The sequence below is a fragment of the Eublepharis macularius genome, chromosome 10 (assembly GCF_028583425.1).
Source record: "Eublepharis macularius isolate TG4126 chromosome 10, MPM_Emac_v1.0, whole genome shotgun sequence".
Taxonomy (NCBI): domain Eukaryota; kingdom Metazoa; phylum Chordata; class Lepidosauria; order Squamata; family Eublepharidae; genus Eublepharis; species Eublepharis macularius.
The window spans coordinates 26,529,186-26,543,317 of NC_072799.1; the positions used below are offsets into that span (position 1 = coordinate 26,529,186).

Here is a 14,132-nt window from a genome sequence, read left to right on the forward strand (position 1 = left end):
AAAGCTACCTAAGGTTTATTAATACTAAGTATAATTTGAATTACACTATAGCTTAAGTCTCAGTCTCTCTTGGTTGATGATATATTACAACAGAAGCCATAGACCATTTTGTCAGATGTAGTATGAAATACTTCAGAATAATGAAATAAAAGGACAAATTTACTTGTCTAAAAGGCAATTCACTGTACACATTTTATTTACAGTTTTGTACACTGTCTTAATATGAATGGGACTGCTTTTCTATTTGAGCCGTTCTTAAACCAAAGCAAAATATAACCTAAGGAATACAAAGTGTTAAAATACAGCATAAGATACAAAAAACAAGAATATTATTTCTAGTAAGGAATGTAATTATGGTGTTACATTTTAAAAAATCCACAATTATGTTCAGGAAATCACACAAACATATCACTGATTTGACTGAAATGCATGAAATTTGTAGCAAAGCTTTTGATGTTACAAAAATAATTACCAAAGAATGCACAAAATTAATGTTTATTAAATCTTTTTCATATTCCCAGATCCTTCACCAATGTTACATGAGCAAGAACTGAAATCAGATTATCACTAATGTTATTAAAGAGGGAAACAAATAAATTAAATCTAGCAGCCATCAGCATCAGTTACAGCAATGACCATGCTGTATAAAGAAAGATTTGCTAGAAAAAAAAATGTATGCATCATACTCTTCTTCCAAACCAGCAAAAACACATTATTGCATATAATGCAAAGGTGAAAAAAGTAGTAGTTTTTTCCCCTGTAGAAATGGCACTGTTTTCGGGATACTTTTCACAATAGTTACTTTCCTAAGAAGCATCACAGAGTGGGCTAGGGAGACCTTTACGGATTCAGGGGCTGTGTGTACTGAAATTCTTTGATCGGTTAAAGGTTACTTCAGCCAAAAATGGAGGAAAAAATGAACACAGAAGTACAAGACAAAAGCAAATGAGACTTTTCACAAATTTAGCAACATTTAGATGGAAACCAGATTTAAATGCAGTCCACTCTGCTTTTATAGAGGCTTTGGTTCAGCTCCCAAATCTCGATTGCTTGACGCAGTCTCCTATGAAATACTCAGAAGGTGTCTTCTTAAACAACAAACCTATTTTTAGTGGTGGAGCCGCTCTTAGTAGCTGTGTCAGCATGGGACTGATAACCAATCACTATCTTTGGAGGAAGTCCTAACCTTTCCTTGTATACTCTCCTAAAGGAGGAAAAACATTAACACAACACTTTAAGTAGGAAGAATACAGCAACAGTGCTTTCAGCCTCACCATTTATATATAAAGCATGAAATTAGGCTCATCTATCATCTTTTTCATATAAAACCTCATGGACTGTAAACTGACTGTTGGAATGACAATTAAATAAACCTCTCTAGATAGGAGCAGAAAACAAAGATCAACTTAGTACACAAAATGTTACAAAGCGAAAGGAGTTTCTAAAAGAACACATTTTCACATGCTCCATTTCAGTTTAAGAATTATCATAACTGCACAATCATTCACATGATAACCAAAGTTATCAGCAGCCAAATCTAACAGCTCTTCATTTCACCACTACAGAATCACAGGGAGACGGCTGTTTTATTCTTAGGGTTATCTCCTCGGAACTTGCTATCATCTGCAAGCCACCACAAACAGAATGTCATCACCCAGATCAACTTCCCCAAGTTCCAAGATCAATGGATGTTTCTTTTGTGCAGGAGCCAACCTTAACCTGAGATGTTACTAACTGGGACCCACAAAAGAATCTCTTGGTGGCCAGCTCCATGATGTGTTTCCTTCTTCTGGTGGTGTGATTGCCGCTGCTCCTCCAGGCTTTCACAGCAAGTTGAAAACAATTCAGTTCTGCAAGGTCTTTGACCTCAATCAGGCAAGGGGGCAGTGTTTACTGTTTCTCTGTCAGCCTTGACTGTTTTTATATATTTATGCTGGTGGTGGTGGAAAGTGCTATCAAGCTGCAGCTGACTTATGGCAACCCTGCAAGGTTTTCAAGGCAAGAGTCATCAGAGGTGGTTTGCAACTGCTTGCCTTTGCACAGCAACACTGGTCTTTCCTAGTGGTCTCCCATCCAAGTACTAACTATGGTCAACCCTATTTAGCTTCCAAGATCTGACAAGACTGGGCAAGCTCGGGCCATCTAGGTCAGGGCATTTAACTACTACTTAATCAGTTTTGATTTTATGATTCTAAAATTCTGATTTGTTAGCTGCCTTGGCTTTGAATGGCTGAAAGGTGGCATACAAATGCACTGAACAAACCATATTATATCATAATCACCACTGTTAACTTAAAAGCAACTTTCATAAAAATACTGTAAAGACAATGTATTCATTTAAGTAGATTTCAGGAAGCAGTGCCAGTGAAGTGTGCTGCTTGCACACTGGTAATGCAACTTGTGAAGCACAAGTTCTTAATACACTGCTCCAAAGGAATGGTTCAGTTATATGATGACCAGGAGGGAACAGTATTAGCAGTTCTCCATTGCCATTTAAAATAGCATCCTATTCTGACACACCGTAAATCTACACATTTGATTCCAAACTTGGCCCAGAGTGCAGATCTAAAATTTCACTTAATGGAGCCAGGAAGAGAAAGGAGTGATTTTTCTGTAAACCTAGGGGAACTAGGAAGTGTGAAAAACCCTTAACTTTTTTAAAAAAAGGGGGTAGGGATTATGTCCCCCTGAAACCAATGCACTCAACTCAAAATGCTCAATGTGATCTTACAAGTTGCCACAGACATGCTTTCCATAGACTCTCACCCTCATAACCTCACTGGTGGTGGCAGAGGAGGCTTAGAGCAGAAGGCATGTGTGATGTGCATTCCGGCTGAAGCCCATACCCCTCCATCACTTGGAGGGGGGGGGGCTTATCACAGCAGAGGTCATAGGAACTAGTAGGGAAGGAACGAACGGGATTTCCCTGTGAGTTCTCATTGGTTCCCTGTTTGTAGCTGCCAATTCCAGTCTAAAGTAGCCAATTCCAGACTACCTTAGAATATAGCATAAAATATTATATTTGACCAGGCACTACATTACACTACTATTCCACTTTAACAGAATAATAACTAGTTTTAACTTCTGGGACTAATCCCTGTTTAGTCTAGATTAGATTAGGCAGGAAAATTGTGCTCTGTGAGCGAAAATCACTGCACCTGCAAAAACCTGAGTCTGAATCCGAACTGTATATAATGCCGTTCATTTCTGGCAGCCTCTAATCTTTCACAACTGCCCAGATAAAACTTTATTATGAGAGATACTATCAGTTTCAGCTCAAATTCGCTGAAGGGAGTGTATGAATTTTTGTCCTTCAGTGTAGGTGATTCCCCCCCCCCCCGGGTTTGGACTTTTCTTTCACATAGTTGTAGAAAAATACTGTTTTATGAAAGCATGCATAAGAATTTGTGGTCATGCTACATCAATAAATCATTATTTCACTTTCCCTCAAAAGATACAGATCTGACTTAACTTGGCAACCATCTTAGAAAATCTTCCAAATTACAGAATCTCTTTAAATGAAATCAAAAAGAGTCCAGTAGCACCTTTAAGACTAACCAATTTTATTTTAGCATAAGCTTTCGAGAATCAAGTTCTCTTGATTCTCGAAAGCTTATGCTAAAATAAAATTGGTTAGTCTTAAAGGTGCTACTGGACTCTTTTTGATTTTGCTACCACAGACTAACACGGCTAACTTCTCTGCATCTTTAAATGAAGAAATCGTAGCTTACCCTATATGTGTAACAGCATCCCTGTTTTCACATTCAGTAGTCCATATTGCTATTTTATCTCCCTTGGCTCTAACATTAACAACAGCTCCACATACATCATCACTGTAATCATCAAAGGATTCTCCAATAAGGCACAGCAGCTATAAAAATAAAGAGAGCATTAAAAAAACAAATAGTCCAAACAGCACTTATTTAAGGATGTAAATAGTAGGAACCAACAGCAATAGGAAGAACAAGTGATGCCTCCATACAACCTGTCACTTGTGCTGGAGCTGATCCATTATGTTGTCATCTATGTGGAAGTGATGGGGCACACCACCACCACAGAAACATCCCAAACATCATTACCACAGCAATGCAAATTCTAACACCTCAATTCCAGGTCTAAGTTAGGATCATGACTTGTAAATTACTTATTCTTTCCGTTTTTGAAAATGTATTAAACAAAGATTCACTGTGGGTGGATCAAACCCGTTCACAAGAAAGCAAACAACTTCAAGTATTGTAACTAGGCAATCTTAACGATGCAAAATCGTGATTTCTCAGAAAATGTCGACAAAACGTTAAGCTGCTAAAGGCGCTCTTTGTTATCAACACCCATCTAACTAGGAGCAAAACAAGGTTCAGTAGAATTTCACAGCTCTTTACCTGATCAGACATGGAGATTGCCACCCCATCTATCACAGAAAGGATGACCCCCATCTTGAGATTTCCCTACCAGCATTCTCTTCAGCTGGATTCAATCCAGACCATTTAACTCTTCCACTCAGCCACACCCTCCAATCACTGATTTAGAAAGGAGATAGTTGCTACTGAATGCTTAGTTAGCAAAATATAGAGCTGAATATTGGGTTATGACAATCCCATATTTCCAGAGGATAGTATCAAACAGAGCCACTAAGGCCATCTCACTGCAATGACCAGGTTGTAAGGCTAACCAAAATGGTTGGAAGGATATCACACCCAGATACACTGACAGTTCTTCTGCCACCACAATCAATTACCTTCCTTAGAACAGAAAGATTTGAGAAGAGTTTAAAACTAGCTAAATAATCTTTGCCTAAAACAGTTTTTTTCCCAAGGAATAGACTGATGACTACCTCGTTTAATAAAGAAAAAAGCTTTATGTTTATGATGTTTATGAATGGCCTGCATCCAACCATTAGCAAAAGGTGCTAGCAGGTACAGATTATCCTTGTGCTTCCCTCCTCACACTGGACCCTTTCAACTCCCCATAAGATGATTCTTGGAGTTGTGAGATCCACAGATAAAAGCCACATGGTTCAAGGGGCTGCAGTAAGGAGGAGGGAAGCAAGCCAAATTGTCCCCTCCTTCTTCTATTGGTGAAAGATGAGCTTGATGAAGGAAACCATTTGCTGTGTGGCTTGCTGTTTGTATGGGTCAAGAGATAATTTTCTGGTAGTTAAAAACTGAGGGTGGGAGGAAGTGTAGGAAAAATCCACTTGTCTTCTGCTGACGTTCGGTTAGATCCAAACCTCTATCAACCACTAGGCTTTAACCAGACAAGACGGGGCTCTAAACAGCATGAGATGGCTTTCAGTGTTCACAGGCACACTGTTGACTTTCCCAGGAGAAATAAGGCTAAAGTAATACAAGCAAACATAAATAGCAGTTGCTTCCAACACCTCACTCTAGATTGTTACAACTATCAAAACCATGTCACCCTGGATTTGAGTGATTTTACTAGACAAATGTTAAACAAAATTGCTACAAGCTGTAGGTGCCTTGTTCTCTGCAGGATCCTCTTGGATACACACATTTTTTCAGCAACAAGAACACCTTAGCTACATGCAATTCTGCTGATACATTGGTAGCAGAGAAGAATGATATCTTTATCACCACTGTGACTGCCTCATATGCCTGCTAATGCTATGGTATGTATGACCACCAGCTCTGGCACGCTATACCATTTGCACTGTAATTGCCATCATTTTCATAACTCTCAGCTCTTCTTTTTCAGGGAGATGTTCAAGTTAGGGGGAAGAAAGTCACAGAGCAACCTTATCAATTATCCTAGTCAACATTTCTACTCACACCGCTTCAATCAAATTTAAGAAGCAACTGTCGGGTCCTCTACATGCGTCCTTCCTTTAGGAATCTCGTACGACCACAACTAATGCCATAAAACTTACTGTCTCTAGCCAGAAGCGATCAAGGTCACTCCGCCTCTGCTGTTTGTTTAATGTAATTAGCCATCGTCCTCCTCGTTTATTCTTCTCATCTTCCCACATGGGCTCAATACCATCCTAAAAAAAATCCAGTTTGATTATCAAACACTGAAATCTGTCACATGCAACCCAGTAACATTTAGTTTTACAAATGCTATTTAAAACCCACCTCATGATATTAAGACATTACTCACATGTGTGACTGAACACTGCTTTCTTAGCAACACACAAAAGAAAATATGGAAAAACCTTTCCCAATCCTGGAAAAGTCTAGGAGACTGACTAGAGCATTAATTTATGTATTTTGTGGATAGCATTGACTTGAAAGACAGAGAAAGCGTGGCAACACATCAAGCAGACTAGGAGGACTAACTCTGAAGTTGAGTGGCTGGTGAGGGACTTGTGTTTGGTCTCTACTTTTATCAATTCTAGGCTATGATTCTTTATTGTCATACTTATGTAGAAATTCTACAGTACAATGTTAGTTTTAGAAGAGGTAGGATTCTGAGGTCTGCAAGCTGCACTAAGAGACCTTTTCAGATGGGAAGACTATAGAAACAAAGCTCTTTTTTTAATAAACTAGTAGACTAAACCTGACTTCAAAAGACATTTACTCTGCATACCTTAAAAAGTGAGTAGTCACAACCAGGCATTAAGTTACTAGAGAGCTGGATATGGTTGTATAACCTATTTTAGAAAAACAAACAACAATCAAGACAATGAAACACACAAAAACATGAAAAATCCAGCCATCAATTTAATAACCTTTCAATAACATCAGGAACTTTTTCTCATCAAGCCTTTTAGTCTCATAGCATAAGGTAATCCAATAAACGTTTCCATTATTCCGTACATTACAGCATAATTGTTAATACACCCCACCACATAACTGCATAGCTTCCAAAGCTGACTGCCAGTGGCAGCTGAATGTACTAGTAGGTACAAGAATAGGTTCCAAATCAACTACTTTTTATTAAAAATTCCCACAGGGACAATTTTCACCTCACCCCCAATTGTTCCTTTCTTAGATCTATTTTTAAAAAGTTTTAAACCCCACCCTACTAAGAAGCTCACCTGGTGACCGTTGGCTGTTACTGAGTCTACACGATGCTACCTCACTGGGTCATTATGAGGATAAAATGGAGATGTGGGGGGCGCATGTGCTCCCCCCCCAGGGGCTCTTCTGATTAGGGGCATGATAAAAAATCTAAATGATAAAGGTACAGCGCAGGAATTAATGAGATGAGCACTGCAAGCATTACTTACGCCCAAAAATCTTCCACAGTATCAAATTTTGAGATCAGACGAAGATTTGCTTGCCAGGTTTTACTTTTATCATTTTTGAAGAACCAGAGAGCCCACCTGAAAATATATTGATTTTACATTAGAGCGTAATACACTGCATGTAATTAAGGGGTTGGAGTAAATCAAGAAATAAAGGAAAATCCAGTCTGACCACAGAGCACACAATTAAGACTGGAGAACAAAATGACAAATTAAGGCAGCAGAGAACATTGACAATTTTTAGTTCATATTGCAAACCTGGTCAAGTTGCAGAGTGTAATCTCCTGGCAGCTGAGAGGGAAAGTGAAAGGATTTGGTTGGCTTGCTGGCAGCATTCTATTTTGACTGACCCTTTTCCTCTTCTTCCTACAGGTATTTAGCCTGGGCAAGGCTAGAGGTATCGGTCAAAGGACTCTCACCCTGGGACCTGTAGTAGTCTGCTTGGGAGACCCAGGACAGCCAAGGTTTGCTTTGGGGGGTTTATGGATGTAATCTGAAACTTCTTTTTTATAAGGCTCTTTGTGTCCCTCAGGGGAGATAAGCAGCCTAAAAATTCTTGAATTTGTAAATTAAGAGTTAATATGTTTAGACTGGAGTAACTGCACAGGATTGCACTGTAAGGCTCTGGACACAAACAGTAACAAGAAAAGAAAGCTGAGAAATCCCACTATTTAAATTTAGATATAATGACCGCTTGCCTAAGATACACACATTATAAATATAATTTCACATTCAACCTCCTTTTAGAAAACTTCCAGTAAAATATATCTAAAGACTAATCTCTGTCACATGTCCTTGATGCCCTGCTCCAGCCAGGTGTACTGAGAGAAGGAAAGCAGGCTTCTACCACATATTCCGAGAAGGAAAGCAGGCTTCTACCACATATTCCTATATGGATTTATCTGTATACAACTAGATGATGTGCATGGGATTTACTTCTCCAATCCAGTAGCCAGGGCTGTGAGCATAGAGGGTTTTTAAACCATCAGGCCATCAGTTGTCTGGGGAGCTGTATTCAGCCCTTGTCCCACAACCCCGAAGATGGGAGGTCCTGTACTTGGGTTGTTGGCTGTCGGATCCGAGGTTCCATCTCCCAGCCTTTGGCGGGGGGGGCCACGATGGAGCCTGTCTCATTGGTTAGGAGTCTTGGCATGATCTTGGATTCCTCCCTGTCTATGGGGGCCCAAGTCGCGTCTGTCGCCCGGACTGCTTTTTTCCATCTGTGGCAAGCCAGGCAACTTGCCCACTATCTCTCAGGCCAGGACCTAACGACAGTGATCCATGCAACGGTCACCTCCAGGCTGGACTACTGTAACTCACTCTACACAGGGCTTCCCTTGGGTCTGACCCAGAAACTACAGCGGGTCCAGAACGCTGCTGCTTGTGTCTTGATGGGTGTTTCTTTCAGGACACATATTGCACCAATTTTACAGCAGCTTCACTGGCTCCCCACGGAATTCCGGATCCGTTTCAAGGTGTTGGTTTTAACCTTTAAAGCCCTAAATGGACTGGGACCAGCATACCTGAGGGACCGTCTCTCCCAGTACGTGCCCCAGAGAGTGCTTCATTCAGCATGGAAGAGCTTACTGGTGACCCCTAGCCCTAGGGAGGCTCGTTTGGCCTCAACCAGGGCCAGGGCCTTTTCGGTCCTGGCCTCAACCTGGTGGAACTCTGTGTCTGAGGACACCCAGGTCCGCCAGGATCTTGTATCATTTCGGCGGGCCTGCAAGACAGAGATGTTCTGCCAGGCTTACGGTTGAGGCCAGCATTAGGACCATCATTGAACCTCCCACCAGTCTCCGGTATTTGAGTACAGCTTGTCTGTCTGTCTACCTCCTCTTTGTATGCTGGGGGCAGGAATGTGTAGCCAACCATCTGAGGTTTTTGTATATATATGATTTTAATTTTTGAATTTTATTGTAAAATTTGTGATGCAATTGTATTTTATGATTGTTGTACCCTGTCCTGAGCCCACTTGTGGGGAAGGCGGGTTAAATACCGAATAAACTAAACTAAACTGCCAATCAGCAAGATCTTAGCTTTCAAAGCATGACTCAACATCCACCGTTTCAAATGCTGCGTAAGTGAACTTAAACATTGCTGCATGGTTTTTATTTCCTAAAAAATAGTGCAAGTAAAAAGACATTTAATCCAATGTGAAAAATTGGTGTGCCTTTCTTTACCTTTACTTATAAACTTTGTTATGGGATAATCACGTAACTAATGCATTTTTAAAATTAATGCAGCTACAATTCTGATAATTCTAAGAAAGGGTTCATTCTACAAGGAATGTAAAACTCTACCAACACATTTTACTCTTTAGAGGTTGTGTACATGACTGACAAAAATGCATTATGTGGATTTATTAATAAGCTATGTAATGTTAAGAAGCAGCTTAGCTCCAAATGCGGGAGGTGGGGAGAGAGAACAGCGGAGCACTAATATTTTATGCTCCCCTTGTAGCTTTCTGGAAGCATTTGGCTACCCACTCTTGAAAACAGAACATTAAACTAGCTGGACTCTTGAGCTAAGCCAGCCGGGCTCTTATGTAAACCCCATCCAGCTATAAGGTTCTAAAAAAGTCGAATTGGGTAACTTTTGACTATTTCCTTAATCATCAAAGTACTGCTTAAGAGTTCACCAATGTCTTGACCTTAAAGAAAACTCTACCTCTTGAGCAGTCTGAAATTTATCTTAAGGTCAGGCATAGCTGTTCCCAAACTAAAAACATCAGTAATATTACTAAATGCAGCCACAAACATTGTAAGATTGCTCAAGAGAGGTTAGAAATTTCCTGCAAGGCTCAAAAACAACATGCAGGGAAGAGGCCAAGATCCACTGAAACCTTTCGGGAAAGGCACAGCATACCAGGCGCTGTATGATGCAGAATGGCAGCTATTCAGCATAGAATACTAGTGGAACAAATTGCTCCTGCCTGAAAAAGAACTGTATCATGTGATAATACAAGAATTCAAAGTGCCAACCTAATGATACATACCAACATTAGAATGAAAGTACATACCAAATGAGTATGCAACCCAAACCAGTTCCCACCTACAAAATGAGTATGCTTTATGATCTCATCTGTGTGGCCTAGCTATGGCAAAACTAGAAGGATCTCAGTGTTTGACGCAGAGATTGCTACATTTGATTCATCTGAAATTACACCAATCCCTGTGTTACGCCTTTTTCTATATTACTTTGACAGACTAATCATATTTCAGTATAAAATGGATGAGGAATAGACTTTTATTCTTAAGTTTTTGCCTTTTGTTTAAAAACTGTAGTACTTTTCAAAATCATTTCCACACAGAAACTTTTACACATACTTCCATTAATTTAACACAGCCCTGTTGTAACATGCTATTATATTGGTTGAAAGAACATGCCTCACCTGTTTTGTAATGGATGCTTGATGTATGGTTCAGGGCTGACTACCTCCTGACTTGCTGGTGTCTCAGTTTTCTCTTCTTCTGAAGTCTGAGGGTTAGAAGGGGTTTCCTATTCAAATATAAGAAGTGATTTAACTTGCATCTTTACAAGTGCATGAAACACATTTTCTGTTTGCAAGATTTGGTGTCCAGATATATGATCACGAATACTTATGGATCCTAACAATAGGAATGTAATCATAGGATTACTGATATTTTTGCAACATTCAGCATTAAAATGGCTCCATGTGAACAACAACACAGGCAAGATAACCTCTTCTTTCCCTTTCTTCAAGAGAGTATCGTAACATGCAGCACATGATTTCCAATACTGAAAAAGTGCTTTGAGGGAACATAAACACAGCCCAATATCTTGATCTTAGACATGAAGCTCTGTAAAGATGTTTTAAGAGAAACAAAGCTAATAACAAAAAAACGATTTTTGGCTTTCTACAACAGGTTACAATTCAGCACTAGTAGTTAAGCATCAGCCTCCTAACTCAAAGGATGGTAAATATGAAACAACCCAAATATTTATGACACAGGAACTTTCAGTTGTATCACCTACATGCTTAGTTATAATGAACAACTCTGATCTTCCCGTCATACTATTCCTTATAGTCTCCTTTGAACAATCTACATCACAAAGTCTTCAGGCATGCCACTTGGCATCTCTCAGATGCCAATGTAACAACTCGTCCTGAAATTAAAGTTGGCACAGAATAGTTGAACACCAAGAAAGAGAAGTCAATGTGTCATATTTACCCAGGTGGTATGGCAAAGCAACTTTCAGAACAAACAGCTAAAACTACTTTCCCAACAATCTCATTGAACTTAAAAAAATGTATACTGCATTAAGTACTGTGAGGGGGAAATTTTAATGTAACCATCATCATCTGAAATTGGTCTTAGTAGAACTGGACAAATTTTCTACCCTTTCCCCAATCTCACACATTTCTGATTCTTTCGGATGCTTAGCACAAGCACATATCAATGGAAGAATCTACTATTCAGAGTAAGTCCTAACATTTTAACAAACTACACCATTGTATAGAATAAATATTATCAAGCACCATCTCTGTCTCAAGGAAACAAATTATGTTATGTTCTACCGGATGTAAATCCTTAAAAAACTAAATACTTACCATTGCACTACGTAGCTCAAAAAGATTTCCAATCACGGCGACTAACAGCACATAAAATCTAGTACTTTAACACACCAACCCCCCCCCCCCACACACACACCTGCACTTGATTTTGAAGTTGATGAAAGCTAGAAAAACAAGAGGCTTCTTAACACTGAGAACTGTCAGGATTGGTGCTTCCAAATCAAACAGAGCACTTAAGACTGTGGGTGGTAGAATCTATGGATTGTTCCATAGCTATTCTATTTCTGAGACACTTCTGAAGTAATTTATACTACACAGAAATGAATGAGGGCTAAGAAAAATAATGCTCTTTAAAACTATGCCTATTTTTGAAAAGCCCAATACAAATAGAAAGCAGCATTTTCCTGCAGAGGTTCATACTGAACAGTTGCTACACCCAAGCAATCCACAGTCCTTTGGTACATATAATTAAATGTTTCTATTCCAAGTCAGGAGTTAAATATGCAGTATCAGGGCCAAACTACAGGACCACCTGGCCTAAAGCCAAGGTTTCTTCTCATTCCACAGACTGCAACATGGCTCTGGTGATTAAAGTTGTCATGATCCCTCACTGCACCCACAAAAAAACTCTGGGTATGCACATCAACACTCAACCCACGTCGGGAATGCTGGCAGTGTCAGGGGAAATCTTGACTTGTTTTGTAAATGATTCAGACTACCGAAAAGAAAATTTTTTAAATGCACAAATGCGGCAAGGGTGAAGAGCCCTTGCTTTAGTGAGAACTGACTCTAAATCAGGGCCAATCGTGTCTTTGCTTTGCACGTCAAAAAGCAAAGAGATCCCGAACGTTCAGATCAGACGGGGAGGAACGGTTCATTTTTGCTGCTGCTTCTTGCGGGCCACCTCTCAGAAGAACACGTGAGAGAGAACCTGCAATTTGTGTACACGCTAAACCGGAGGGGACTTAAGGGGCAGAGAGGGCCGAGTAGAAAAAGCAGAAGCCCTTTCCAGGGCACCTCCTCGCTAACAGGAGGGGAAGCCTAGAGAAGGGAACCAGGCCAGGGCGGCGAGCCTGGCAGGGCCAAAGCAAGCGAGAGGGGTGAGGGAGGCGAAGGCACCGCGAGAGTCCTCCCCCGACCCGGCCTCGCACGCCGGCACAATGGAGATTTTGGGTAAGGAAAGAAGCGGCGTCCTTGGCCTTGCGCGCCACCCTCTCCTCGGGCGCCGGGGTCTCCCTCTCCCCGCTCCTCGTCGCCCCTCGCTGCTCAGCGCAGGCGGTGACGCCACAATCGCCCGCTGGGCGGCCGCCCTCCTCAGTCGGAACCCACCCGGTGGCCCCTCCCTCCCCGCCGCCGCCTTCCTTCCTTCCCTTCAGCCGCCCCTCACGCCGGCGCCTTTCGCTCTCCGTAGGCGCGCGCCACACGGCCACACTCCCAGGCCGCCGCCGCCCCCTCTTCTTTAACCACCGATTCCTCTCGCCTTTTTCTTCCAATTTCTCTCAGGAACGGAGAACCTCCCCCTTCTGTCGCTCTCCCCTCAGTCTTGCTGGCGGGCGAAATGGAGGAGGGAGGGGGACGCGGCGGGAATGAGGGACACTCACCGGTTCCACCGTCGCCATCTTAGATCGCCTCCGATCGCACAGAAGTGCGGAGGGGGAGGGGAAGAGGTGAAAAAGGAGAGGGGCGGGGAACAATTCAGGTTCGAAAGCGATTGGCCAGCAGGGCGTCACGTGGAGGCGGCGGCCGTTTTGGCGGCTGGGCGCGTGCGCGCGGGCTGGGGAAAGGGGACGGTTGAGGCGGAGAAGGGAGAGCAAGTGGCGTCTGGGAATTGTAGTCTTCCGAGATCCACGCCCTCCCCTGAAGAGGAGAGACGGTCACGTGGGGGAAGCGGACGGGGGCATGTCAGGCTGTGGCGGCATTCGTTGCGGCTCAGAACGGAAAGCGACCCCTGGCGTCCAAAAGCCGTCACTGCAAAAGCAGCCGCAGGGCTGCTTCCCTATGCCGATGCGCTGGCCTGACGGGCGCCTGTCCCCTTTTCTGTCATGGGGCTGTCAGCATGTGTGATGCAAGCACCTCCTCATCCCGCAGGTCACCGCCACTCAGAGCCAAAATCTGGTGAGGAGGGAGGATTGACGGGCAGCTGACAGTGCGATCCTGTCAAGAGCAGGGTTTGAATCCAGTGGCTAAAGACCTTTATAAACTTTCGAGAGTCGGAGTTCTTTTCTTCAGAGATGTCACTGGACTCAAATCCTGTTGTTCTACTAGAAACCAGCACGGCTATACCCTACTAAAGTAGAAAAGAGTCCAGTAGCACCTTTAAGACTAACCAACTTTACTGTAGCATAAGCTTTCGAGAATCACAGTTCTCTTCGTCAGATGCAACATCTT

The 14,132-nt window shown here is 41.9% G+C and overlaps 1 protein-coding gene across 1 annotated transcript; it reads right to left on the bottom strand.

Moving 5' to 3' along the window:
- Window positions 1-158: 158 nt before the first annotated feature.
- EIF4E (eukaryotic translation initiation factor 4E) lies at window positions 159-13,392 on the bottom strand. The gene is made up of 7 exons (XM_054990437.1): window positions 13,346-13,392; window positions 10,599-10,705; window positions 7,187-7,282; window positions 6,544-6,607; window positions 5,885-5,998; window positions 3,732-3,871; window positions 159-1,204 (listed from the first exon to the last, which is right to left on the bottom strand). The coding sequence occupies exons 1-7, from the start codon at window positions 13,361-13,363 to the stop codon at window positions 1,090-1,092; spliced, it is 654 nt and encodes a 217-aa protein (XP_054846412.1). The 5' UTR covers window positions 13,364-13,392; the 3' UTR covers window positions 159-1,089.
- Between the last annotated feature and the right edge of the window lie 740 nt (window positions 13,393-14,132).